Source organism: Salmo salar, chromosome ssa04, assembly GCF_905237065.1.
Source record: "Salmo salar chromosome ssa04, Ssal_v3.1, whole genome shotgun sequence".
Taxonomy (NCBI): domain Eukaryota; kingdom Metazoa; phylum Chordata; class Actinopteri; order Salmoniformes; family Salmonidae; genus Salmo; species Salmo salar.
This window is the reverse complement of record NC_059445.1, coordinates 66,660,207-66,686,708: the sequence shown is the minus strand read 5'-3', so window position 1 is coordinate 66,686,708 and position 26,502 is coordinate 66,660,207. Positions and strand designations below refer to the sequence as shown.

At 40.9% G+C, this 26,502-nt stretch overlaps 2 protein-coding genes across 4 annotated transcripts in view; one reads left to right on the top strand and one right to left on the bottom strand.

The window, feature by feature from the left end:
* LOC106603655 (HMG box transcription factor BBX-like) overlaps positions 1-5,078 on the top strand; it is a 42,099-nt gene extending 37,021 nt beyond the window's left edge. The window contains 1 exon segment of the mRNA XM_014197576.2: positions 458-5,078. Within this exon segment, the coding sequence (XP_014053051.2) occupies positions 458-536 (79 nt within the window). The 3' untranslated portion in view covers positions 537-5,078.
* On the bottom strand, positions 4,644-26,502 carry LOC106603657 (uncharacterized). 3 transcript variants are annotated; one of them, XM_014197587.2, is made up of 8 exons: positions 26,096-26,502; positions 9,237-9,563; positions 8,716-8,971; positions 8,167-8,310; positions 8,044-8,064; positions 7,695-7,736; positions 7,474-7,541; positions 4,644-7,349 (listed from the first exon to the last, which is right to left on the bottom strand). In XM_014197587.2, the coding sequence occupies exons 3-8, from the start codon at positions 8,915-8,917 to the stop codon at positions 7,110-7,112; spliced, it is 717 nt and encodes a 238-aa protein (XP_014053062.2). In that variant the 5' UTR covers positions 8,918-8,971; positions 9,237-9,563; positions 26,096-26,502; the 3' UTR covers positions 4,644-7,109. The 3 variants fall into 3 exon arrangements, with proteins under 3 accessions (XP_014053062.2, XP_014053061.2, XP_014053063.2); XM_014197586.2 differs by having other exon boundaries at positions 4,644-7,355; positions 26,096-26,496; XM_014197588.2 differs by lacking the exon at positions 26,096-26,502 and adding an exon at positions 20,916-21,266 and having other exon boundaries at positions 4,644-7,355.

Sequence of the window (26,502 nt, the reverse complement as noted above, 5' to 3'; positions counted from 1 at the left end):
TAGAGGCATCACTACAGACGCTGGTTCAATTCCAGGCTGTATCACAACTGGGTGTGATTGGGAGTCCCATAGGGCTGCGCACAATTGGCCCAGCGTCGTTAGGGTTTGGCCGGGGTAGGCCATCATTGTAAATAAGAATTTGTTCTTGACTGACTTGCCTAGTTAAATTAATACAATTATTACCTTTCAATTTGTGTGCAATTATAACCAAGATAATCAGGTGCAGAGTTCCTAACTAATCAATTACCTTAATTTACCAATTAAGTACAATGGAGGAGCCAAAGCCTGAAGACACACGGGCCTCCAGGAATTGAGTTTGACACGTCTTCACTAACCAGACAACAAACCATTAGCCCAACACAAATGCCACACCACAAGTCTTTGCCAAGAACAAAAAGTACATACCTTGATTTGTTAACCTTTACCTTATTACCTTATTCTCTTACTCCTATCTCAGAGGCCAGCATGTGATTGGTGACAGCCAGAAGAAGGACATGGCCAAGACCCCTGTGCTCATCTCCTGCGCTGACCAATGAAGTGGAGGAGCCTCTTGCCTCCGGCAAAACAAAATGGATGCTCGCTTGTGCGTTTAAACTTTTTAACCTCCAACTCCTCATCCTGTCCTGGAAGGAAGGAAAGAGACGGAACGTGACTCGTGGATGGACCCCTCTGTGGTGAAATAGCTCTAGAGCTCTGGTCTGAGGGGGAATGAGTGGGTGAACTCACCTTCTCAGTTTTCTCCTGAACCCTTCCCTTGGCAGTAGGAGGTCACATCGCCCCTCTTCCCAGACACTCCTGCCTAGAGGACCCTGTGGAAGAGGAAGACCAGTCCCTGAGAGCATGGCTTCCTTCTCCATTAGAGGTAGTTGTGTAACCTTTGTCTGATATTACGCCATTTTAAAGGTCAAGTTTTGCTAACAAAAATTGCATTTAAAAAAAGAAAGGAAACCTACACACGTAAGATAACATCTTCCCATTTCAACCACACTGTTTCGCAAAGACTCTAGCTTGCATACCTCGACGTAGGATGAGTCCGATATTGTGGTTTCCCGCATGCCTTTCATGCTTGAACTTAAACTAACACAGCCTGAGTAGATAGTCCTCGTGACTGAAAGGGTTCCAAGATACACAGACCTTACTTGTGTACCTTAATTTTAATTTGCCTATTTAGTGTGGTCTATAGATACAGCAGACTTCTTAACCTTCCAGACCATTAGCTTTTAAGCCATTTAGCAGACACTCTTATCCAGAGCAACTTACAGGCGCAATTGGGATTAAGTGCCTTGCTCAAGGGCACATCGATTTTTCACCTAGTCGGCTTGGGGATTTGAACCAGCAACCTTTCGGTTACTGGCCCAAAGCTCTTAACCGCTAGGCTACATGCCGCCCATGCACGTTGTAACCACTGTTAACCATTAAGATGCCATCGTCAGGTATTCAATGCTGATCTATCCCTAGCCTTCACGCCAGCTTAGCAACTGCTACTACGGTGGTCAGTTTGAACTCAACGCATTGAGGCTCTTGCATTTAAACTTAAGCTTGCGTTTAAGTTAAGATGGGAGGCCTTTGGTTAGCATAATTTCAGTCTTAATCTGCCTGGTTTACCTGGTGTTCAGCCCTCTACAGTGGGGCTCAAGTTACTAACAGAATGGATGGTTCTCCATGGCCTTAACTCTCTCATCACGACCCTAACCGTACCCCAACCACAACCTCTGCTCTTTATTTCTGACTACCATCCCATCCACCACGCAACCATTCACACAATTCTTACATCCGTTTGAATATACTTGAATGATGAAAATGCATTTTGTGTCAATACTTGATCTTTTTGCAGTCTGCGTAGCATCTTCAAGGCTAATCCAAATGTGTGCTACTAGTTTCCTACGAGTTTTTTAACACAGACGCTGCACAAATTTTGAGCTTAATGTAGGAGACGCTTTTAAGATGTAACTTTTTCTTAGTAGGGCAATGTGTTTTCCCTCGTTTTTGTTTTTCCTATTGGCCTTTTGAGATTTTCTTATGACAAGTAATGGTCCACTCTTAGGCAATCAGAATAATCAAGGTTTTGCTTTTGAACGTATTTCAATAACAAGACAATGGTCGTTGCTTTTAACACATTGTTTAAAAAAAATAAAAAAAAATGTATTGCATGTTCTAACCGAGGTGGAACAGGCTAGCATCCATTCCATATCCAGATAGCAGATCCTTGTGTCCGTTCTTCTGTTTACAGTGTGGGGGACTCTTGACGTATGCTCTGGGTGTAAGCTAATCAGATGGAGAAAGCTGTGTCAAGCTTATACAAGTAGTGTAAGACGAACTCCCATTGCAAGTCCCAACCGATATGTCCTCCATGAAGTTACCATCATACTATATTATTATTACTCTTTTGTTTCCAAGTTGACCAATGCTCTTTTTCTTAGGTTGTGCAGTAAATCACACTTCTCTCTTTTTCTCTTTGAGTTTCTCTTATTACATTGGAGCCTTCTCCTTCACTTAAGAGGTGTGTGCATTATGATGCTGTTGAACTAGATTTTGTATTTCTCCTTTATCTTGTGTTTCCAACCTCAGCGGTCTTCCCTGAGGCCTAGTTAACTGGATTAAGACTGTTGTGAAAAATCTCATACACAAAGTGATGCATCTTTGCTTACTGTACCTGTTAAACAAATGTGCACTGAGATGAGGTGCACTACTTCTAGAAAGGTAGTTTTCACCTTTTTGAGTTAGTATTCTTAAAGCAACTGCATTGCCATTTCTGGGCTATGTCTGAATGATGTGTGCTGTCGGCACAGCATGAACTTGAGGCTATTGGCTCTACCCTCTTATTGTCAATGGAGGTATTTAGTCTTGGCTAAGAGATTATAATGCCACAAAGTAGAATAAATTGAAAATATATTGAATAAATCCCTCCAGGATTGGGCTGACTTGTAGAGGGATATGCGCAATGCTGACTCTTCACTGTATTTGTTAATTCATCCCTAAAAGCTGACTGTGAACGAGCAGACCTAAAACATGACTTTCGAGCTCAAAGGAAACTTCAACAAACCTTTGAAACAAAAATGTAAGACTTTCCAGTTTTGAGAGAATACATTCAAGGGTGACTAAAATCATCCAAGCAGTAAACTACACATAGTTATTGCACTGATGGACATCAGTGTTGTTATTTCACAGAAATTAAGACATTGCCTTCCCAAAAAGAGCAGAGCTGTACATGCTTATAACAAGTGGTTTTCAGACATTTGCCAAAGAAAGGGGAAAGTTGTCTTTAAATGACAATTCTATTGAAAACGAAGGTTAGCATTGCAGTTGCACTGCATTTTCATGGTGTATAGATTTTCAGGTAACAAATGTATTATATCAGCACAACTAATCCTATATATCTGATGGGTTTCCTAAGACTTAAACCCCACATGGGAATGGTGTACACTGTACTGATACCTTTCAATGCCTCTTTTAATAGACAATATTTGCACCTTATGACCCAAACCAAAATGATATCATGATGATCTTAAGATTTTAATTTATCCCCCATTTCACACAACTCTCCTTTCAAGAGTTTTTAGCCTTCCTCCATATCATGAGGTAAATGTAAACGATTACACAGGTATTTGTCTATCTTATGAAATTATGCAGTGAAGTATTCTTTAACTAATTTGACCATTTTAGAATCAAGTTGAAAACAAACCCCTTCAAAATCAGCCATTATGTATCACCCTCAACCTTTTCTAACTAGTATTTTATTACGATTCCCATTAGCTACTGCTAAAGCAGCACCTACTCTTCCTGGGGTCCACATCTAGAAGATGCCTCTATAAAATTCCTATATGATTAGTTATCAAAATAAATATAGACAATACCCCTTTGTGCTGGTACTGTCTCCTGAATGTAATCGATTTTGTACCTGTATTTTTATAATTCTAATTCAAGTCTTGACTCTACTGTGTATGTATGCGATGGTGGACTGTTTTCACAGGTGAATAGTTTGTTACAACCTATGGGCCTCATGACGAGTCAGCTGCTGTGCTGGGAACTCTGTGGAGGTGTAATCAACCATGTATATAAACCCTGGATTGCTGATGCTATGAATTGGCCAATGAGAGGTTTTGAAGCCACTGGTCAGCCATATTGGCACTCCTCAGAAAAGCAGTACTCCATAGGAATGAATGGAATTCTACAATATTTAAAGGACAAAATTACATGTCCTTTTGTTGTAGTGGGAACAGTAATATTAATACTTTCAAAGAATTGTACTTTAAGGATGTTTCTCACAATTTCATTTAAAAGTATGCATTCATGTGTCTGAATAGAATAAACGTGTCAAACGAATGTAGACATTAATAAATGCATTTCATTAGCTTCCAAAATATTTTTTACAATGGTGAGGGAGTGCCATGATGGAGGCGCAGTGGCTTCAAAACAGTTCCCCGTGTCAGTCATCTAGATTATATATAAATCATTGGTTGTAAGTAATTATGACTTACCTGCAAATGTCTGTTAGTGATATGAGAGTTTGTTTTTATAATTGTGAGGGACAGTGTCACCCCAGATGGTTTTATGTTTCTTCTTTGCAGTTCAATTAGGCTCTCACTTCAGGAAAGGGTGAAACCAGGGACACTCACGCAATTACAAAGAACAATTGCCAAATCCTCTGTATTCAAGTTTATTTATTACAATTTCCTTTTTATAGTTGTTACTTTAGTTACAAAAATAGAAAACTGAATATGCACCCAGATAAAAAAAGGACTATATAAACGTTCTCCCTTTACAGGAATGTAGATCACAGCTTCCCTTTTGTTCTTGTGAAGAGGTGACGCCAGATCTTAAGTATGTTTCCTCTAATAGTTTGTACAATGTGTGCTTGATCTTATTTATGTCAATAGTACTGTATCATGACATGTATGGACTTGATTGTTACAGCCCAGTTGTTCAATGCAGCCTTGCCTTACTGGAGCACCTGCTTAGTGAGGGATCCCGTAGCCATCGCCCGCAGCCCCTTTCACTGAGTCGTATGTCATAACACTGTCTTCTGACGCAACTATTATTCCTTGAACACCTATTAAAGTAACCTATATTAAACCTTTTGTACGTCAGCAAAGTCTCTTCTTCAACATCAAAATGTGATTTCTGGATTCTATTGAACAATTCCTAATGTAACCATAAGCATTCTATTGCAGAACGGCATCATCTATTTGAAAAAGCTTTGGACCGCAATCTGGCCAAATTGGAGAACCCTATAGCAAAGGCAACCCTGGTTCTGGAGTGCCGCAGGCACTTGACCAGGTGTGTTGAATTTAGGCAATCATTGAACTGATCAATTAGCTAAGTAGCTCAGTGTGGTACCTAGTTGGGACAAAATCCTGTAGTAGCTGTGACACTCCAGGAACAGGGTTGCCTACCCCTGCTATAGCGTAATCTCCAACCTCAGTGCCATAAGTATTTGCCCCCTTTCTGATTTTTCTCTATTTTTGCATATTTCTGACACTGAATGTTCTCAGATCAAAACCTAATATTAGATAAAGGGAACATAAATGTTTATAATTCTTTAATTTAATTAACAAAGTTATACAACACCCAATGCCCCTGTGTGAAAAAGTTATTTCCCCCTTACACTCAATGACTGCAACCAAACACTTCCTGTAGTTGTTAGTCTCTCACATCCCTGTGGAGGAATTTTGGCCCACTTCCATGTAGAACTGCTTTAACTCAGCGATCACCACGCTTGACTGTTGGTATGAGGTTCTTACTGTGGAATGAAGTGTTTGGTTTTCGCCAGACATATCGAGACCCATTTCATCCAAATAGTTGACTCAAGTTTGCCAAAAAGCACCTGGATGATCATCAAGACTCTTGGAAGAATGTTCTATGGGCAGATGAGTCAAAAGGGGAACTTTTTGGAAGACATGGGTCCTATTAGGTCTGATGAAAACCAAACTCTGCATTCCACAGTAAGAACCTCAAACCAACGGTCAAGCATGTTGGTGGTAGTGTGATGGTTTGGGGATGCTTTGCTGCCTCAAGACTTGGACCACTTGCCATCATTGAAGGAACCATGAATAATTCTCTGTTTTAGATCATTCTAAAGGAGAATGTCAGGTCATCTGTCTGTGAGCTGAAGCACAGCTAGGTCATTCAGCAAGATAAAGATCCAAAACACAAACGAATGGCTGAAAGGCAGCAAATGTAAAGTTCTGGAATGGCCTAGTCACAGTTCAGGCCTAAACCCAGGACCTGAAAGACCACAAGTGGCGCTGAGTTAAAGCCAGTTCCAAAATTTCTCCACAGGGATATGAGACTCATCCACAACTACAGGAAGTGTTTTGTTGCAGTCATTGCAGCTAAAGGTGGCACAACCAGTTGTTGAGCGGAAAAGGTCAATTATACTGAACAAAAATAAAAACACAATCATTCCAGAGATTTTACTGAATTACAGTTCATATGAGGAAATCAGTCAATTGAAATAAATTTATTTGGCCCTATTCTGGATTTCACGACTGGGAATACAGATATGCATCTGTTGGTCACAGACACCTTAAAAAGAAGGGCTTCACAATGGGCATCAGGATCTCGTCTCTGTATTTTTGTGCATTCAAATTGCCATCAATAAAATGCAATTGTGTTCGTTGTCTGTAGCTTATGCCTGCCCATACCATAACCCCACCGCCACCATGGAGCACTCTGTTCACAACGTTGACATTAGCAAACTGCTTGCTCACACAATGCCATACACATGGTCTGTTGTTGTGAGGCCTGTGGGATATACTGCCAAATTCTCTAAAATGGCATTGGAGGCGGCTTATGGTAGAGAAATTAACATTAAATTCTCTGGCAACAGCTCTGGTGGACATTCCTGCAATCAGCATGCCAATTGCATGCTCCCTCAACTTGAGACATCTGTGGCATTGTATGACAAAACTGCAGATTTTAGAGTGGCCTTTTGTTGTCCCCAACACAAGGTGCACCTGTGTAATTATCGTGCTGTTTAATCAGCTTCTTGGATGTGTTATCTTGGCAAAGGAGAAATGCTCATGAACAGGGATATAAGCAAATTTGGCCAAAAATTTGAGAGAAAAAAGCTTTTTGTGTGTATTGGAACATTTCTGGGGGAAAAAAATTCAGCTCATGACATTCACAAGGCTGCAGGGCCTTGGGTAGTGCGAACGGCCCAGTACATCACTGGGGCCAAGCTCCCTGCATTCAAGACCTTGTTCGCTTGCCTCGATCACTGTGACTCCACTTAGGCTAGCTGGCCCGATGGTGGAGTACCCAAAGTCCTCTAGGGGCTTTGCTCGTTTTCTGTTTGGAAGGAAGTCTGTGTAGATGTATGGCAATGGGATCACCTCCTCTTGTTCAAGCTGCTCCTAGAGGTGACACACATACGCAAGAATGCACTGAGCTAAGGCATTTTAACAATGGTCCACACTGCTTCATTGAGTGACCAAGTAATAACCCTTTGTTAATGTCATTGTACTTTTTTACCTGTTCATCTCCAATCTCATCATACACATGATTTCCGGTCACGGGGGTGTCTCTGTCTCTTCTCCTTCCTAAAAACAATTTATCGGTTTTAATCTAACATTAGGCCCTTCATTAATTCTGCATTTTTTTTATTTCAGCATTATTACAATAGTAGTATAATATAGTGATGGTATTTGATCATTCCTAAAACAGATGCTTTCTTTAAGTTATGCTGTTTGTACCTCTCCTGTTTCTGACAGGATGCTGCTCCTTGTTGCAAAGTCCTGTCCAAATACAATATGACAGGAAAATGAAATAACAAAGGATGGTCTTTTATCCATAGATGTGTGTATAGTATAATACTGTGTGTATAATAATAATGTGTGATAGGTATAATACATTGTACAACTTGTCATAAAATGCATGACCCTGATTAATAAACAGCCATTTGAGACAGATACATAGACATCACATTAGAAGCCTATTTGTATGACATTATAATGGCTCATATTACATATTATAAAAGCATTATATGTGCAGGCTTTAGTAAAGTGTTACCAAACGATCTTGAGAAAGGGGCTAAAACCATACCTGCCAGATGCTTCCGTATTTCTACCTTGCCAAAAAACAGATATTGTTTTTAATTTCATGAAACCACCATAACAGCCATTACTAAACAGACTTTTAATTACTGCGGTAAATGACACTATTTACCCGGGTGATATCTCCTGATGCAGGCAATGATGATGAGCAGGCCGAATATGCAGATGCCCAATATTACCATGATTAGAAATTCTCTCTGGCCTATCGGCAGTGTGGCTCGGACAATTCCATCCTTACACACAGAGGATTGGTTATCTGCCCACAAATACAAATAGAACAGATCATGTTAGAACAAACTGCCATTTGGATACTAATCATACACAATTAGTAATGGAAATATGAATTATTATTATGTGTCATTTTGTTCCTTTGCTGGACAGAGGTTTGGTTTCAGTTTAGGGTTAGGTTTAGGTTACGTTCCAGACCGACCATATTGCAGTTGGGTTGCACGTATCAACCAATGGCTGCGTGCACCGCCATTGACTTCACAGTCAGGCATCAGATTGCTATATCATATAATGTGGTTGGCTGACATGTGTAACACCTATCTGGGCATTGTAAGATCTGGCAGGCGACTGCAATGTGGTCAGCTTGGAACACTACCAGTATGTTCCTATAGGCAAAGGTTAAGTTTAGGGGATATTTTTATGTTGCTCTCACCTGTGAGTTGGAAGTGGCCCCGTGACTGGCCTGCCTTGTTGGCCACCAAGCAGATGTATTTCCCACAGTCAGCCTTGGTCAGGTTGTTCACCTGTAAGGTTTGGTTTCTTTCACCCAATAACCATCTGGAATCTGTGAGGAAGGGCTGGTCATCCTTCAGCCACCAATAGGAGAGGTTTGACCCCTTGACCTCACAAGTCATTGTTAGCAGCGTGTTTGGAGAAGTTTACACTGATGTGCAGAGTGGAGGGAGGAGCTAAAGAGACCAAAACATTGATCAGTTGTGAATCTCTGCATTTGAATCCAATAGGTAATGTGTCTGTTGACTTCTTTTACTCTGGCAAACTTTTGTGACTTCCATTATATGGACATGTGCTCCCCATGAATACAATCTTGGATTTATCTATTAGTGATTTCCATATATCTATGTATGGATTTCCACTGAATCTGAAGCACAGTTGGCATTACTGTGTAGAAAGACGGACAGATAAAAATGGGTAAGGGTAATATGCTGTACTTACAAATGATTGACAGTGATATCTTTAATGAGACCATAGTGTTATTCTTATAAATCACTCTTTCTTCATAGACACCTTCATCCTCTGCCCTCACTGAGTCTAGAACAAAGGTTTTATTGTGGGAAAGGAAGTGCGCAGTGCCATTGCATGCAGGGGATATGTTGGTGATGTTCCCATCCATTTCATGGTGAAGACAGAATGTCTGTGAGTTTCCACTTTTGTGACGCCATTCCACCGTTTTGATTAGTTTCAAGGGTATAGCGGATCCAGAAAACTGTATGGGTTTGTTTAATATAGCCCATATACTTTCTCCTGGGACATTGGGCCTGCCTGTAAGAGAGAGGAAGAGTGAGAGACTTACATCATGGCCATGTTAGCACAGCCTGGCTATAGAGCAATACAAAATCGACTTTACATATTTCTAAGCACCTCCAAGAAGTATGATACCTACTAATGGTCTAGTTACTTGAGACAGAAACAACAGTAGGGAGGTTTGTCGGAAAGGATGGGTGTGCGTAATCCGCTATAGTCTAGCAATCCAAAATGTGCATGTTCTGGTCATGTCGGGGACAACTGTAGCATTTTTGCAAACTCTAACCCTTGTTCTTAACTCAATTCACCTAACCTGCTACGTAAATTCACCTAACCTTTGTCTTTGTTTTGTCTTTTTTTTTTAGGGGTGGATCCGCTTTAATGTTGTGGAAAGATTGTTGCTTCCATCAATGTAATTGTCTGCATCATTTCCAATCCCCCATATATTTTTGGGGTAAATATATATATATATCCATAAACGTACCCATATATATATATATACAGTGAGGGAAAAAAATATTTGATCCCCTGCTGATTTTGTACGTTTGCCCACTGACAAAGAAATGATCAGTCTATAATTTTAATGGTAGGTTTATTTGAACAGTGAGAGACAGAATAACAACAAAAAAATCCAGAAAAACGCATGCCAAAAATGTTATAAATTGATTTGCATTTTAATGAGCGAAATAAGTATTTGACCCCCTCTCAATCAGAAAGATTTCTGGCTCCCAGGTGTCTTTTATACAGGACGAGCTGAGATTAGGAGCACACTCTTAAAGGGAGTGCTCCTAATCTCAGCTTGTTACATGTATAAAAGACACCTGTCCACAGAAGCAATCAATCAATCAGATTCCAAACTCTCCACCATGGCCAAGACCAAAGAGCTCTCCAAGGATGTCAGGGACAAGATTGTAGACCTACACAAGGCTGGAATGGGCTACAAGACCATCGCCAAGCAACTTGGTGAGAAGGTGACAACAGTTGGTGCGATTATTCGCAAATGGAAGATACACAAAATAACTGTCAATCTCCCTCGGCCTGGGGCTCCATGCAAGATCTCACCTCATGGAGTTGCAATGATCATGAGAAAGGTGAGGAATCAGCCCAGAACTACACGGGAGGATCTTGTCAATGATCTCAAGGCTGCTGGGACCAGTCACCAAGAAAACAATTGGTAACACACTACGCCGTGAAGGACTGAAATCCTGCAGTGCCCGCAATGTCCCCCTGCTCAAGAAAGCACATATACATGCCCGTCTGAAGTTTGCCAATGAACATCTGAATGATTCAGAGGACAACTGGGTGAAAGTGTTGTGGTCAGATTAGACCAAAATTGAGCTCTTTGGCATCAACTCAACTCGCCGTGTTTGGAGGAGGAGGAGGAATGCTGCCTATGACCCCAAGAACACCATCCCCTCCGTCAAGCATGGAGGTGGAAACATTATGCTTTGGGGGTGTTTTTCTGCTAAGGGGACAAGACAACTTCACCGCATCAAAGGGACGATGGACGGGGCCATGTACGGGGGGTATTCCAGCATGACAATGACCCAAAACACACGGCCAAGGCAACAAAGGAGTGTCTCAAGAAGAAGCACATTAAGGTCCTGGAGTGGCCTAGCCAGTCTCCAGACCTTAATCCCATAGAAAATCTGTGGAGGGAGCTGAAGGTTCGAGTTGCCAATCGTCAGCCTCGAAACCTTAATGACTTGGAGAAGATCTGCAAAGAGGAGTGGGACAAAATCCCTCCTGAGATGTGTGCAAACCTGGTGGCCAACTACAAGAAACGTCTGACCTCAGTACTTGGTGGCAAAACCCTTGTTGGCAATCACAAAGTCATGTTTTGCAGAGGGGTCAAATACTTATTTCCCTCATTAAAATGCAAATAATTTTATAAAATTTTTGACATGCGTTTTTCTGGATTTTTGTTGTTGTTATTCTGTCTCTCACTGTTCAAATAAACCTACCATTACAATTATAGACTGATAATTTCTTTGTCAGTGGGCAAACGTACAAAATCAGCAGGGGATCAAATACGTTTTTCCCTCACTGTGTGTGTTGTGTGTGTGTGTGTGTATACATAAACATTCATACATATATACATACTTTTTTTAGAATATACCTTTATTATTCCCCGCAAACCGTGCCACCCCTCCCCCAATTGGAGTAAACTAATAAACAATACCACTTAGGCTTCTACCTTCAGTTTATACACATTTTACAGACACAATCTATTTTACAATAGTTATATTTTGTTTGTTTTTAGTCCTTCCTCTATTTCTGATATCCATCCAGTTTGATTTCTATTTGTAACTGTGTAACTCACAAAATTTCTGAACCTGTATACATTTTACAGACCCCGTATGTTTTACATTGGTTCTTGTTATTAGTCCCACCCTTCAGCTCCATTCAACCCCTCCCACCTATCTCTTAACACCATCCATTTTGGATTTCTATTTGCCATATATTTTTTAACTGTGATGTGATGCTTCACAAAAGTACTGAACCTTTCTATTCTCATAGCTTCTACAGATTGTAAATTAATGATAAACATTTTTGCTAAAATAATTATAAAATTATTGATTGATTGACTTTTCAAATCACCTAGTATTGCTATCTGCAGCGTTAGTTTGAGGTAAATGTTGCAATTCTTCAGCCATTCCTGGATCTATTGACCAAAAACGAGCTACATATGGACAGTACCAAAATAAATGATCTAATGACTCTGCCTCCTCACAGCAAAATCTGCAGAGCTGGGAAGATTGTATCCCCCATATATATAACATTCTATTGGTTGCAAAAATTTAGTATAATAATTTTAATAGAAAAAATTTGAAGTTTTGAATCCGGCATTGTTTTGCGTGTCAATTCATAAACCATGTGTCATGGAATAGGTACATCGAAAATCTCTTCCCAGCTATTTAGCAATTTATATGGCACAGCTGTCAATTTTTTGGTCCTGAAATGAAATTGGTATATGTTTTTATTTAATCACAATTTTCTTTAACCATTTATGGTCTTTAATGCAGGGCCGACAGACAAGTTCCTTACTTTTTCCCCCTTCTACTTGCCTCTTCCATTTTTGTGGTAATGCTGCAATTAGTTGCAATTGTAATTTTGGGTAGAGCAGACATTTCCATATGTCTGTGTTAGCTGCATGTGTGACATAACTCCACCAGTCCTATTCATTCACAAAAATTATACCTTTTTTAATAATGTTATCAAAAAATATGTTTTTTTTTATCAATTAGTATATTTGAGTTTAACCACAATATTTGTTGTATTATTTGTTCTGTCTTTTCAGGTGGATTAAACTGAAATTGCAACCAACTTTCTAAAGCTTGTTTAAAAGATAACGATATTTTGGAGATTATTTCATTTTCAAACAACCGAAAGTGAGCCGTTGTAATCTGAATAAAGGGAAAAGGGCCATTCTTGAACATGGGGTGAGACATTCCTACCAATTTACTAGAGATCCATTTCGGATTTAAGTATAACTTTTGTATGACTGATGCCTTTAGTGAGAGGTCTAATGTTTTAATATTTAATCATTTCTGCCCTCTGAATTCATATTCATTATATAATTAGGCCCTTTTAATTTTGTCTGGCTAGCCATTCCAAATAAAATGGAATATTTTTTGTTCATATAATTTAAAAAGCAGGTTTAAGCAAAACCATAAGCAAATAGGTCAACTGTGATATGACTAAAGATCAGGGTGATTTTTCCACAAGCAGACAAGTATTTTCCTTTCCATGGTAGCAAGATCTATTTTTGCTAACTTTATATAAAAATGTATTGGAGTAAGATCATTTCTTTCTTTCGGGATTTGTATACGGAGTATGTCCACATCCCTGTCAGAACATTTTATTGGCAAACTACACGGTAATGTAAAAGTGGCATTTTTTTGTGATCCAATACGTAATATAGTAAGTACACTTATCATAATTTGGTTTTAATCCAGAGAGGTTAGCAAAAGTATCTAGATCCTCTATGAGGCTGTGGAGGGATTCTAATTGTGGTTTTAAAAGAAAACATGAATCATCAGTGTACAATGACACCTTTGTTATTAAGCCACAGATTTCTAATCCCTTATTATTATTGTTGAATCTAATTTTAACAGCTAACATTTTGATGGCAATAATAAATAGATATGCCAATAGTGGACAACCTTATTTTACTCTTCTTGACAGTTTAAAACTTTCTGAGATGTAGCCATTATTTACTATTTTACACCTAGTGTTACTATACATAACTTTAACCCATTTTATAAGAGATTCTCCAAAATTGAAATATTCTAGGCATTTATATCTAAACTCCAGTCGTACTTTATCAAAAGCCTTTTCAAAATCAGCTATGAAAACCAGGCCTGGTGTCCCTGATATTTCATAGTATTCTATTGTTTCCAGTACTTGTCTTATATTATCTCCAATGTATCGTCCATGTAAAAAACCTGTCTGATTAGGATGAATAATATCTAACAACACCTTTTTAATTCTATGCGCCAAGCATTTAGCTAGAATTTTTGCATCACAACACTGAAGTGTAAGAGGCCTCCAATTTTTTTTATGGACTGGATCTTTATATGTACCACTTGGATCCTGTTTCAGTAATAATGAAATCAGACCGTGTTGCGTGTCTGATAATCTACCATTTATATAGGAGTGGTTAAAACATGCTAATAATGGTCCTCTGAGTACATCAAAAGTTTGGTATACTTCCACTGCTATGCCATCCAGCCCTGTAGTTTTCCCAGCCTTAAAGGCTTTAATTGCATCAAGAAGTTCCTCTTCTGTAATTTGGCCTTCACATGAATCTTTCTGTACAGATGTTAATTTTACATTATTAATAGGAAGAGAATCCATACAATTAGATTCGGTTAGTGGAGATGTACGAGGCAAACGAAAACATATTCTTAAAGTACTTTACTTCCTCTTTCAAAATATAATTCGGGGAATCATGCGTGACTCCATCATTTGTAACAAGTTTCAATACATTGTTTTGGTAGCATTTCTATGTTGAAGATTGAAAAAGAATTTGGTGCATTTTTCCCCATATTCCATCCAGTTCGCTTTATTTTTATAATATATTATATTACACTGGATCTTTCTTGAATAAGTTCCTCCATTTATTTTAGTTTTTCCTCTAACTTATTCTGTACCTCTATGGTACAGTTTTTATTGCTATCTAACTGTACTGTTGGTCCTTCAATTTCCTTTGTTAATATGGACTCTTTTGATCTAAATTGCTTTTGTTTTACAGATGAGTACTGACATTTAAAAGTTGCCCATACAATAAGGGGATCTGCTGCACCTATGTTATGTCGGAAAAATTCAATTGTAAATTATTCTGTCCTAGTTATAAACAAGTTAACATCCAGTAGGCTTTGATTAAATTTCCAATATCCTCGACAACGTAGAAATTCTGTAAGAGTCATATATGCCAATTATGTGATGATCCGACCACATTCTGTCCACTATCAACAGTATTTTAACTTTTGGTGCCAGAGAGAATGACATAAGAAAGTAATCAAGATGACTAGCTTGATTAAGCCTCCACCATGTATATCTCACTAGGTCAGGGTATTTAAGCCTCCATATATCCACTAATTCCAATTTAACCATGACATTCATGATTTCCTTAAGTGCCTGAGGGTGATAGTTTGTAGTGTGATTTCCTTTCCGGTCCATAGAGGTATTTAAAACCGTATTAAAATCCCCCACTATAATAATAGAGTCTAGTGTTGCTTGTAGAGTTGATACATTCTTATATATATTTTCAAAGACGCTTCGATCATCATCATTTGGACCGTATAGGTTAATAAGCCAAATCTGTTTATTGTCCAATAACATATTTAAAATAATCCATCTACCTTGATGATCTGTTTGGACAATTTGCACATTTGGATCAAAATTACTGTTAATTAATATCATCACCCATTTTGAATTTCTTTGCCCATGGGAGAAATATATTTTGCCTCTGTCCTTTTTTCACAAAACTTCATTTAAAATTGTTGAATGAGTTTCCTGTAAACAATAGATATTATATTCCTTCTCTGTCAGCCAGGTAAATACTGATAATCTTTTCTTATTATCTGCTAAGCCATTACACACACACACACACACACACACACACATATACACTGCTCAAAAAAATAAAGGGAACACTTAAACAACACAATGTAACTCCAAGTCAATCACACTTCTGTGAAATCAAACTGTCCACTTAGGAAGCAACACTGATTGACAATACATTTCACATGCTGTTGTGCAAATGGAATAGACAACAGGTGGAAAATATAGGCAATTAGCAAGACACCCCCAATAAAGGAGTGGTTCTGCAGGTGGTGACCACAGACCACTTCTCAGTTCCTATGCTTCCTGGCTGATGTTTTGGTCACTTTTGAATGCTGGCGGTGCTTTCACTCTAGTGGTAGCATGAGACGGAGTGTACTGCTCAAAAAAATAAAGGGAACACTTAAACAACACATCCTAGATCTGAATGAAAGAAATAATCTTATTAAATACTTTTTTCTTTACATAGTTGAATGTGCTGACAACAAAATCACACAAAAATAATCAATGGAAATCCAATTTATCAACCCATGGAGGTCTGGATTTGGAGTCACACTCAAAATTAAAGTGGAAAACCATACTACAGGCTGATCCAACTTTGATGCAATGTCCTTAAAACAAGTCAAAATGAGGCTCAGTAGTGTGTGTGGCCTCCACGTGCCTGTATGACCTCCCTACAACGCCTGGGCATGCTCCTGATGAGGTGGCGGATGGTCTCCTGAGGGATCTCCTCCCAGACCTGGACTAAAGCATCCACCAACTCCTGGACAGTCTGTGGTGCAACGTGGCGTTGGTGGATGGAGCGAGACATGATGTCCCAGATGTGCTCAATTGGAGTCAGGTCTGGGGAACGGGCGGTCCATAGCATCAATGCCTTCCTCTTGCAGGAACTGCTGACACACTCCAGCCACATGAGGTCTAGCATTGTCTTGCATTAGGAGGAACCCAGGGCCAACCGCACCACCATATGGTCTCACAAGGGGTCTGAGGATCTCATCTCGGTACCTAATGGCAGTCAGGCTACCTCTGGCGAGCACATGGAGCGCTGTGCGGCCCCCCAAAGAAATGCCACCCCACACCATGACTGACCCACCGCCAAACCGGTCATGCTGGAGGATGTTGCAGGCAGCAGAACGTTCTCCACGGCGTCTCCAGACTCTGTCACGTCTGTCACGTGCTCAGTGTGAACCTGCTTTCATCTGTGAAGAGCACAGGGCGCCAGTGGCGAATTTGCCAATCTTGGTGTTCTCTGGCAAATGCCAAACGTCCTGCACGGTGTTGGGCTGTAAGCACAACCCCCACCTGTGGACGTCGGGCCCTCATACCACCCTCATGGAGTCTGTTTCTGACCGTTTGAGCAGACACATGCACATTTGTGGCCTGCTGGAGGTCATTCTGCAGGGCTCTGGCAGTGCTCCTCCTTGCACAAAGGCGGAGGTAGCGGTCCTGCTGCTGGGTTGTTGCCCTCCTACGGCCTCCTCCACGTCTCCTGATGTACTGGCCTGTCTCCTGGTAGCGCCTCCATGCTCTGGACACTACGCTGACAGACACAGCAAACCTTCTTGCCACAGCTCGCATTGATGTGCCATCCTGGATGAGCTGCACTACCTGAGCCACTTGTGTGGGTTGTAGACTCCGTCTCATGCTACCACTAGAGTGAAAGCACCACCAGCATTCAAAAGTGCCCAAACATCAGCCAGGAAGCATAGGATCTGAGAAGTGGTCTGTGGTCCCCACCTGCAGAACCACTCCTTTATTGGGGGTGTCTTGCTAATTGCCTATAATTTCCACCTGTTGTCTATTCCATTTGCACAACAGCATGTGAAGTTTGTCAATCAGTGTTGCTTCCTAAGTGGACAGTTTGATTTCACAGAAGTGTGATTGACTTGGAGTTACATTGTGTTGTTTAAGTGTTCCCTTTATTTTTTTGAGCAGTATATATACACACATTTGATTTTATTTAGAAACCCGACTCAGTTACACCAGCTCTGTCAGGAGGAATGGGCCAAAATTCACCCAAATTATTGTGGGAAGCTTGTGGAAGGCCACCCAAAATGTTTGACCCAAGTTCAACAATTTAAAGGCAATGCTAGCAAATACTAATTGAGTGTATGTAAACTTCTGACCCACTGGGAATGTGATGAAAGAAATAAAAGCTGAAATAAATCATTCTCTCTACTATTATTCTGACATTTCACATTCTTAAAATAAAGTGGTGATCCTAACTGACCTAAGACAGGGAATTTCTACTAGGATTAAATGTCAGGAATTGTGAAAAACTGAGTTTAAATGCATTTGGCTAAGGTGTATGTAAACTTCCGACTTCAACTGTGTATATATTTTTATAATCCTTTTTCTTATTTTCCATAATTAGCTATTGATATTTGTAGTAATGTTGGCAATTTATGCTAAGGATTTTTACCTCTCACCAGTCTCGCCATTACCAAAATTACATTATGGCAAGCAATTATTATATTAGCAAACAATTATTTTGAATCATCCTATATTGTCCCTAACATCTTTAGTCCCTCGCAACAGTTGTGGGATACACACACTCTTACACACTCAACCCCTTTCCCCCACAACAACCATACACTCAGATTCTCAACATTTGCACCATCCCAGAGCCCAACTCAAGAAAGGTCTTGATTTACGAATGCATATACAGTTGCAGCTGTATGAGAAGGCCTGTAAAACTGCAACAACAAAAAAATCTAAAAAGAAATGGGCAGAAATGGGGAGATTTGATTTACCTTTGTCATGTCTCAGATGGTGGAGATCAGATACAGTGGGGAGAACAAGTATTTGATACACTGCTGATTTTGCAGGTTTTCCTACTTACAAAGCATGTAGAGGTCTGGAATTGTTATCATAGGTACACTTCAACTGTGAGAGACGGAATCTAAAACAAAAATCCAGAAAAATCACATTGTATGATTTTTAAGTAATTAATTTGCATTCTATTGCATGACATAAGTATTTGATACATCAGAAAAGCAGAACTTAATATTTGGTACAGAAATCTTTGTTTGCAATTACAGAGATCATACGTTTCCTGTAGTTCTTGACCAGGTTTGCACACACTGCAGCAGGGATTTTGGCCCACTTCTCCATACAGACCTTCTCCAGATCCTTCAGGTTTCGGGGCTGTCGCTGGGCAATACGGACTTTAAGCTCCCTCCAAAGATTTTCTATTGGGTTCAGGTCTGGAGACTGGCTGGGCCACTCCAGGACCTTGAGATGCTTCTTACGGAGCCACTCCTTAGTTGCCCTGGCTGTGTGTTTCAGGTCGTTGTCATGCTGGAAGACCCAGCCACGACCCATCTTCAATGCTCTTACTGAGGGAAGGAGGTTGTTGGCCAAGATCTCACGATACATGGCCCCATCCATCCTCCCCTCAATACGGTGCAGTCGTCCTGTCCCCTTTGCAGAAAAGCATCCCCAAAGAATGATGTTTCCACCTCCATGCTTCACGGTTGGGATGGTGTTCTTGGGGTTCTCTCATCCTTCTTCTTCCTCCAAACACGGCGAGTGGAGTTTAGACAAAAAATATCTATTTTTGTCTCATCAGACCACATGACCTTCTCCCATTCCTCCTCTGGATCATCCAGATGGTCATTGGCAAACTTCAGACGGCCTGGACATGCGCTGGCTTGAGCAGGGGGACCTTGCGTGCGCTGCAAGATTTTAATCCATGACGGTGTAGTGTGTTACTAATGGTTTTCTTTGAGACTGTGGTCCCAGCTCTCTTCAGGTCATTGACCAGGTCCTGCCGTGTAGTTCTGGGCTGATCCCTCATCTTCCACATGATCATTGATGCCCCACGAGGTGAGATCTTGCATGGAGCCCCAGACCGAGGGTGATTGACCGTCATCTTGAACTTCTTCCATTTTCTAATAATTGCGCCAACAGTTGTTGCCTTCTCACCAAGCTGCTTGCCTATTGTCCTGTAGCCCATCCCAGCCTTGTGCAGGTCTACAATTTTATCCCTGATGTCCTTATACAGCTCTCTGGTCTTGGCCATTGTGGAGAGGTTGGAGTCTGTTTGATTGAGTGTGTGGACAGGTGTCTTTTATACAGGTAACGAGTTCAAACAGGTGCAGTTAATACAGGTAATGAGTGAACAGGAGGGCTTCTTAAAGAAAAACGAACAGGTCTGTGAGAGCCGGAATTCTTACTGGTTGGTAGGTGATCAAATACTTATGTCATGCAATAAAATGCATATTAATTACTTAAAAATCATACAATGTGATTTTCTGGATTTTTGTTTTAGATTCCGTCTCACAGTTGAAGTGTACCTATGATATAAATTACAGACCTCTACATTCTTTGTAAGTAGGAAAACCTGCAAAATCGGCAGTGTATCAAATACTTGTTCTCCCCACTGTATACCCCCTTCACCTGAAACACCCACAACATGGTCCCCCGTATTGACCATATTCCCAAGCATCTCCGTGCAGTCAGACCTTTGATTTTGTGCCATCAGGGCCACAATAATATGCCCCCTCTCTGAATGTCTGAGTGTGACCCCCTCCCCATGGGTTACTGCAGCTAGTGTTGCCAGCACTGCTACTGCCTGGGTGCGGGCAGCCCACCGGGATCCCCATGATAGGACAATAAATAAATTATATGTATAATTTATTTTAAAACGCTGTTCCACCATGATAGGACAATAAATAGATAAGATGTATAACTCATTATAAAATGTATATCCCTCATCCGAACAACATTGAAAGCTCTCTCACAACCCCTGCTCACAGCAATACATTGGTTCTGGGAAATGCAACCATTTCCTTTCTCACTCAACGCCACACTTTACCAAACACCAAAAAACACACACCACACCATCCATCAACACATACTGTGCCTTCTGTTTACTGAGTTTTTATCTCCACCATGTTGAATTAGTGCTTTAGTGTTCCAATTAGTTATGTTTGGAGATAGATAGAAAAGCTATATTTTTTGTTGTATTATTACAATCCATAACCGGGCTAGAATTGTGTGTTTCCTTATTTGCCTCCTCCATGAGAACTTTGTAATTTTGAAAATAGCCATTGAGTAGTCTTTGTGTCTCTGAACAACTGGTTATCAATATACAGTTTATCGACGACGAGAGCTACGCGTTTCCCATGCAATCTATTTTCCTTGACAGTTGGAAACAAAACTTTACGCCGTTCTGCAATTTCCTTCGGGAACTGGTCATTCATGCCTATTTTCGTGCAAGCAAGTCTTTCACCCAGGCTTTTAACCATTATTTTATCTTTAAGGAAAGCACATTTTGCAACGATTGGGCGTTCATACCTCTGCCCTCTCTGTCCGAAACGGTGTACATGTTCGAGTTGGATTTTGGCGATAGTTTCGGGTGGAATCTGAAGCGCTGTAAGGAGGAACTCTCTAACTACAGATTCAGGAACATCTCCTTCTTTCTCTTGGATACCTGTAAGTATCAGATTCTCTCTCATGGATCTAGTCAGTATGTCAAGTAAGGCTTCTCTTAGAACGATGTTCTCCTTTGTCATTTTAATTCTAACTGCCAATGTAAAATGTTCCTTCCTTCTTACTGCACAACAAGCAACCTGGTCTCAGATAAAGACATGCAATACCTTACGTCCGCCGATATATAATCAATTACTTCATCCAATTCGTCAAGCCAGGCCCAATAAACTGTCCACTTAGTGTATCTTTGAGCTTTAATTATCTTAAAAAATTCAAAATGTTCAAAACAGCACATTTAAATCTTTATTTCTGCAGGCCCACCCACCAAAGAATTTCTGGCTACGCCACTGAACGCAACATTACATATCATACTAAATGGACTGTCATGAGACCACATTGGTTAGCATGGTCCCCAATCAGTTAGTGCTCTTGCCTACTCCATTGTCAAATGGAAACAGACTGGCAATCAGGTAATGATGACCATGTTATGATGACCATTAATATGGCGCCGGAGAAGAAGGCAGACATTTTACGTCACCCCAGCCGATTGTGTTTTATTGTTTGCTTATTTGCGTTGTTTGTAACTTATTTTATACATAATGTTGCCACTACCGTCTTATGACCGAAAATAACTTCTAGACATCAGGACTGTGATTACTCACCAAGGACTAGCAGAATCCTCTTTTTCCTTTCACGACTCTGCCGAGCCTGACGCGAAGGATACGCTGCTTCCTCAGGAACAGGCCCCGATGTGCGTGAAGTGGAGGTGGAGAAAGAGGGGCCGAAGGTCCGGCAGCCTTCTGAGAATTCGCAGGCGCTCGAATAAACCCCCACTACCCTCCATTCTGCTAGCAAAAGTGCAATCTTTGGACAATAAAATCGACGAGTTATGCTAAAGATTGAACTACCAACGGGACATTAAAAACTGTAACATCTTATGCTTCACGGAGTCGTGGCTGAACGACGACAACATCAACATACAGCTGGCTGGTTAAACAATGTACCGGCAAGATAGAACAGTGGCGTTTGGTAAGACAAGGGGCGGCGGTCTATGTATTTTTGTAAACAACGGCTGGTGCACGATATCTAAGGAAGTCTCGAGCTATTGCTCACCTTAGGTAGAGTATCTCATGATAAGCTGTAGACCACACTACCTACCGAGAGTCAGAGGCTGGCACATTACATACCACCACAGTCAGAGGCTAGCACTAAGACAGCATTGAATGAGCTGTATTCTGCCATAAGCAAACAAGAAAACGCTCACCCAGAGGCAGCGCTCCTAGTAGCCGGGGACTTTAATGCAGGGAAACTTAAATCCGTTTTACCATATTTCTATCAGCATGTTAAATGTGCAACCAGAGGAAAAAGAACTCTGGACCACCTATACTTCACACACAGAGATGCATACAAAGCTCTCCCCCGCCGTCCTTTTGGCAAATCTGACCATAATTCTATCCTCCTGATTCCTGCTTACAAGCAAAAATTAAAGCAGGAAGCACCAGTGACTAGATCAATAAAAAAGTGGTCAGATGAAGGAGATGCTAAGCTAGAGGACTGTTTTGCTAGCACAGACTGGAATATATTCCAGGATTCCTCTGATGCCATTGAGGAGTACACCCCATCAGTCATTGGCTTCATCAATAAGTGCATCGATGACATCGTCCCCACAGTGGCCATACGTACATACCCCAAACAGAAGCCATGGATTACAGGCAGCATCCACACTGAGCTAAAGGCTAGAGCTGCCGCTTTCAAGGAGCGTGACTAACCCGGAAGCGTATAAGAAATCCCGCAATGTCCTCCGACGAACCATCAATCAGGCAAAGCATCAATACAGGACTAAGATCGAATCGTACAACACCAGCTCTGATGCTCGTCGGATGTGGCAGAGCTTGCAAACCATTACAAACTACAAGGGGAAGCACAGCCAAGAGCTGCCCGGTGACACGAGCCTACCAGATGAGCTAAACTACTTCTATACTCGCTTCGAAGCAAATAGCACTGAAACATGCATGAGAGCACCAGCTGTTCCGGAAGACTGTGTGAACACGCTCTCCGCAGCCGATGTGAGTAAGACCTTTAAACAGGTCAACATTCAAAAGGCCACAGGGTCAGACGGATTACCAGGACGTGTACTGCGAGCATGCGCTGACTAACTGGCAAGTGTCTTCACTGACACTTTCAACCTCTCCCTGTCCGAGTCTGTAATACCAACATGTTTTAAGCAGACCACCATAGTCCCTGTGCCCAAGAACACTAAGATAACCTGGCTAAACGACTACTGACCCGTAGCACTCACGTCTGTAGCCATGAAGGGCCTTGAAAGGCTGGTCATAGCTCACATCAACACCATCATCCAAGAAACCCCAGACCCACTCCAATTTGCATTCTTCCCCAACAGATCCACAGATGACACAATCTCCATTGCACTCCACACTGCCCTTTCCCACCTGGATAAAAGGAACACCTATGTGAGAATGCTATTCATTGACTACAACTCAGCGTTCAACACCATAGTGCCTTCAAAGCTCATCAATAAGCTAAAGACCCTGGGACTAAACACCTCCCTCTGCAACTGGATCCTGGACTTCCTGACGCGCCGCCCCCAGGTGGTAAGGGTAGGTAACAACACATCCGCCACGCTGATCCTCAACACAGGGGCCCCTCGGGTGCGTGCTCAGTCCCCTCCTGTACTCCCTGTTCACTCATGACTGCACAGCCTGGCACGACTCCAACACCATCATTAAATTTGCCGATGACACAACAGTGGTAGGCCTGATCACAGACAACGACAAGACAGCCTATTGGGAGGTCAGAGACCTGGCTGTGTGGTGCCAGGACAACCTCTCCCTCAATGTGATCAAGACAAAGGAGATGATTGTGGACTACAGGAAAAAGAGGACTGAGCACACCCCCATTCTCATCGACGGGGCTGCAGTGGAGCAGGTTGAGAGCTTCAAGTTCCTTGGTGTCCACATCATCAACAAACTAACATGGTCCAAGCACACCAAGACAGTCATGAAGAGGGCACGACAAAACCTATTCCCCCTCAGGAGACTGAAAAGATTTGGCATTGGTCCTCAGATCCTCAAAAGGTTCAACAGCTGCACCATTGAGAGCATCCTGACTGGTTGCATCACTGCCTAGTATGGCAACTGCTCGGCCTCCGATGGCAAGGCACTACAGAGGGTAGTGCGAACGGCCCAGTACATCACTGGGGCCAACCTTCCTTCCATCCAGGACCTCTATACCAGGCAGTGTCAGAGGAAGGCCCTAAAAATGGTCAAAGACTCCAGCCACCCTAGTCATAGACTGTTCTCTCTGCTACTGCACGGCAAGCGGTACCGGAGTGCCAAGTCTAGGTCCAAGAGGCTTCCAAACAGCTTCTACCCCCAAGCCATAAGACTCCTGAACACCTAATCAAATGGCTACCCTGACTATTTGCAGTGCCCCCCCAACCCTCTTTACACCACTGCTACTCTGTTGTCATCTATGCATAGTCACTTTAATAACTCAACCTACATGTACATACTACCTCAAATCACCAGTGCCCCCGCACTTTGACTCTGAATCGGTACCCCCCTGTATATAGTCTCGCTATTGTTATTTCAGTGCTGCTCTTTAATTACTTGTTACTTTTATCTCTTATTCTTATCTGTATTTTTTTTAACTGCATTGTTGGTTAGAGACTCCTAAGTAAGCATTTCACTCTAAGGTCTACACGTGCTGTATTCGGCGCGTGTGACTAATAAAATTTGATTTTATGTGTCTTTTCCAGTACAAACTCTGTGTCCTACAATGAGTGAATGGAATGGGGGGTTATTTGTTAGACAGAAAATATGGTAGTAGCTACACCATCCTTAGAAAGCCAGTATGAGGGTTTGCGCTCAGGCTAGAATGAAATGCGGCCGGTGCGTAGAAAATAAAATATCTGTAGAGTTCAAAAGGTACTCACACTCAAAACCATAGAAAAGAAATAACCCAAGGAGGGCAAGATGCAAAAATAATATAATGAATTGATTCCATGCACTTTCACTTGTTGTATTCTTTCGAGCATGGATTAAATGAAATCTTTTTGCATCTCGGCCTCCTTGGGTTATTTCTTTTTCATGGCTTTGTGTATGAGTACCTTTTGAACTCTACAGTACACAACCCTTGAAATATACGAAAAAAATTGCCAATATACTTTGCATGATGTATGAAGCGATGCAGTGCCATTTAGTTTAAACCTCAACTCATATCCTAGACCTAGTGAATCAGAGTTTATATGCAGAACCTCTAAAAGCCTAAGCCATTGAGGGGCAAGTTCTACTAAGCTAATATATGGAATTGTTTTAAGATGGTCATACCATGGCTCATTTAGCAATTTTATGTATTGATTTATACATTTTAGAACCCCTTTAGGTGTAAAAAAAACATTTCAAATGATTTGATAAAATATTTCATTTGGCCTTTACTACTATAGAAAGGCATTTAATAACACATAAATGGCAAAGGAGACAGTAAAACAATGAATCATAAAGAATAAGGTTCTGAAGTGTCTTTCCTATATCTAGGAGATATAAGAAAGCTCAGGAAATATGTGTGTTTTTTTTGGGACACATTTCTAACCCCGATTACTTCGTAGGCCAAACCATTCGGATGCTATAGACGTTTTCGTGAGAAGACCGATTTTCAGAATTTCTCATGGTCTGACAAACACTGCTGTAGCTCGGTCACCTTCCACCTTCCTCTACTTTAAACTCACGGATTTCGATGCTGATTTTTTATTATATGTTCTTCAGATCGCCAATAAATACTCTTAAGGATTACAGAAAAGCAAATACAATGTAATGAATTACATGCTCACCAATACCCAATAAATGGACAGACTGATAGGATGAGAGTTGCAGAATGTTTTAAGACAGAAAAAGGGGACCAAATGCTGATGATTGACATTTACCCATTATAATGATCTACATAAAACAATTTGATCAACAAAAATCACTGCCTTCTGTATTTTTCAAATTAGACGCAGCCCAATTTTTTCAAGCAAAGTAACTTACCTGAATTTGTTGTGGTGCACAAGGTCAATAGGAGAATAACCAGTTGGAGGGGACATCTTGAGAATAACAGTTTTTCTGTGGAATTTCTCTTAAAAATCAACCAGTTTACCATCATGCCATAGCTTGCCAGACCGATCAAAAGTTGAACTGTCATACACACAAGTGCTAGCTCAAAAAAGATGCATGATGTGCTTTTTCCTCCCACAAACCACAGAGAGATTGGAGTTGGCTTCTGAAGACAGCAAGACGCATCACACTTCTTAAAGCATCGATACAGTGCCTTCAGAATGTATTCACACCCCTCGACTTTTTCCACATTTTCTTATTCAAGTGTGATAAATATGGATTTAATTGTCATTTTTGGTCAACGATCTAGACAAAATACTCATTTCAAAGTGGAAGCAAAA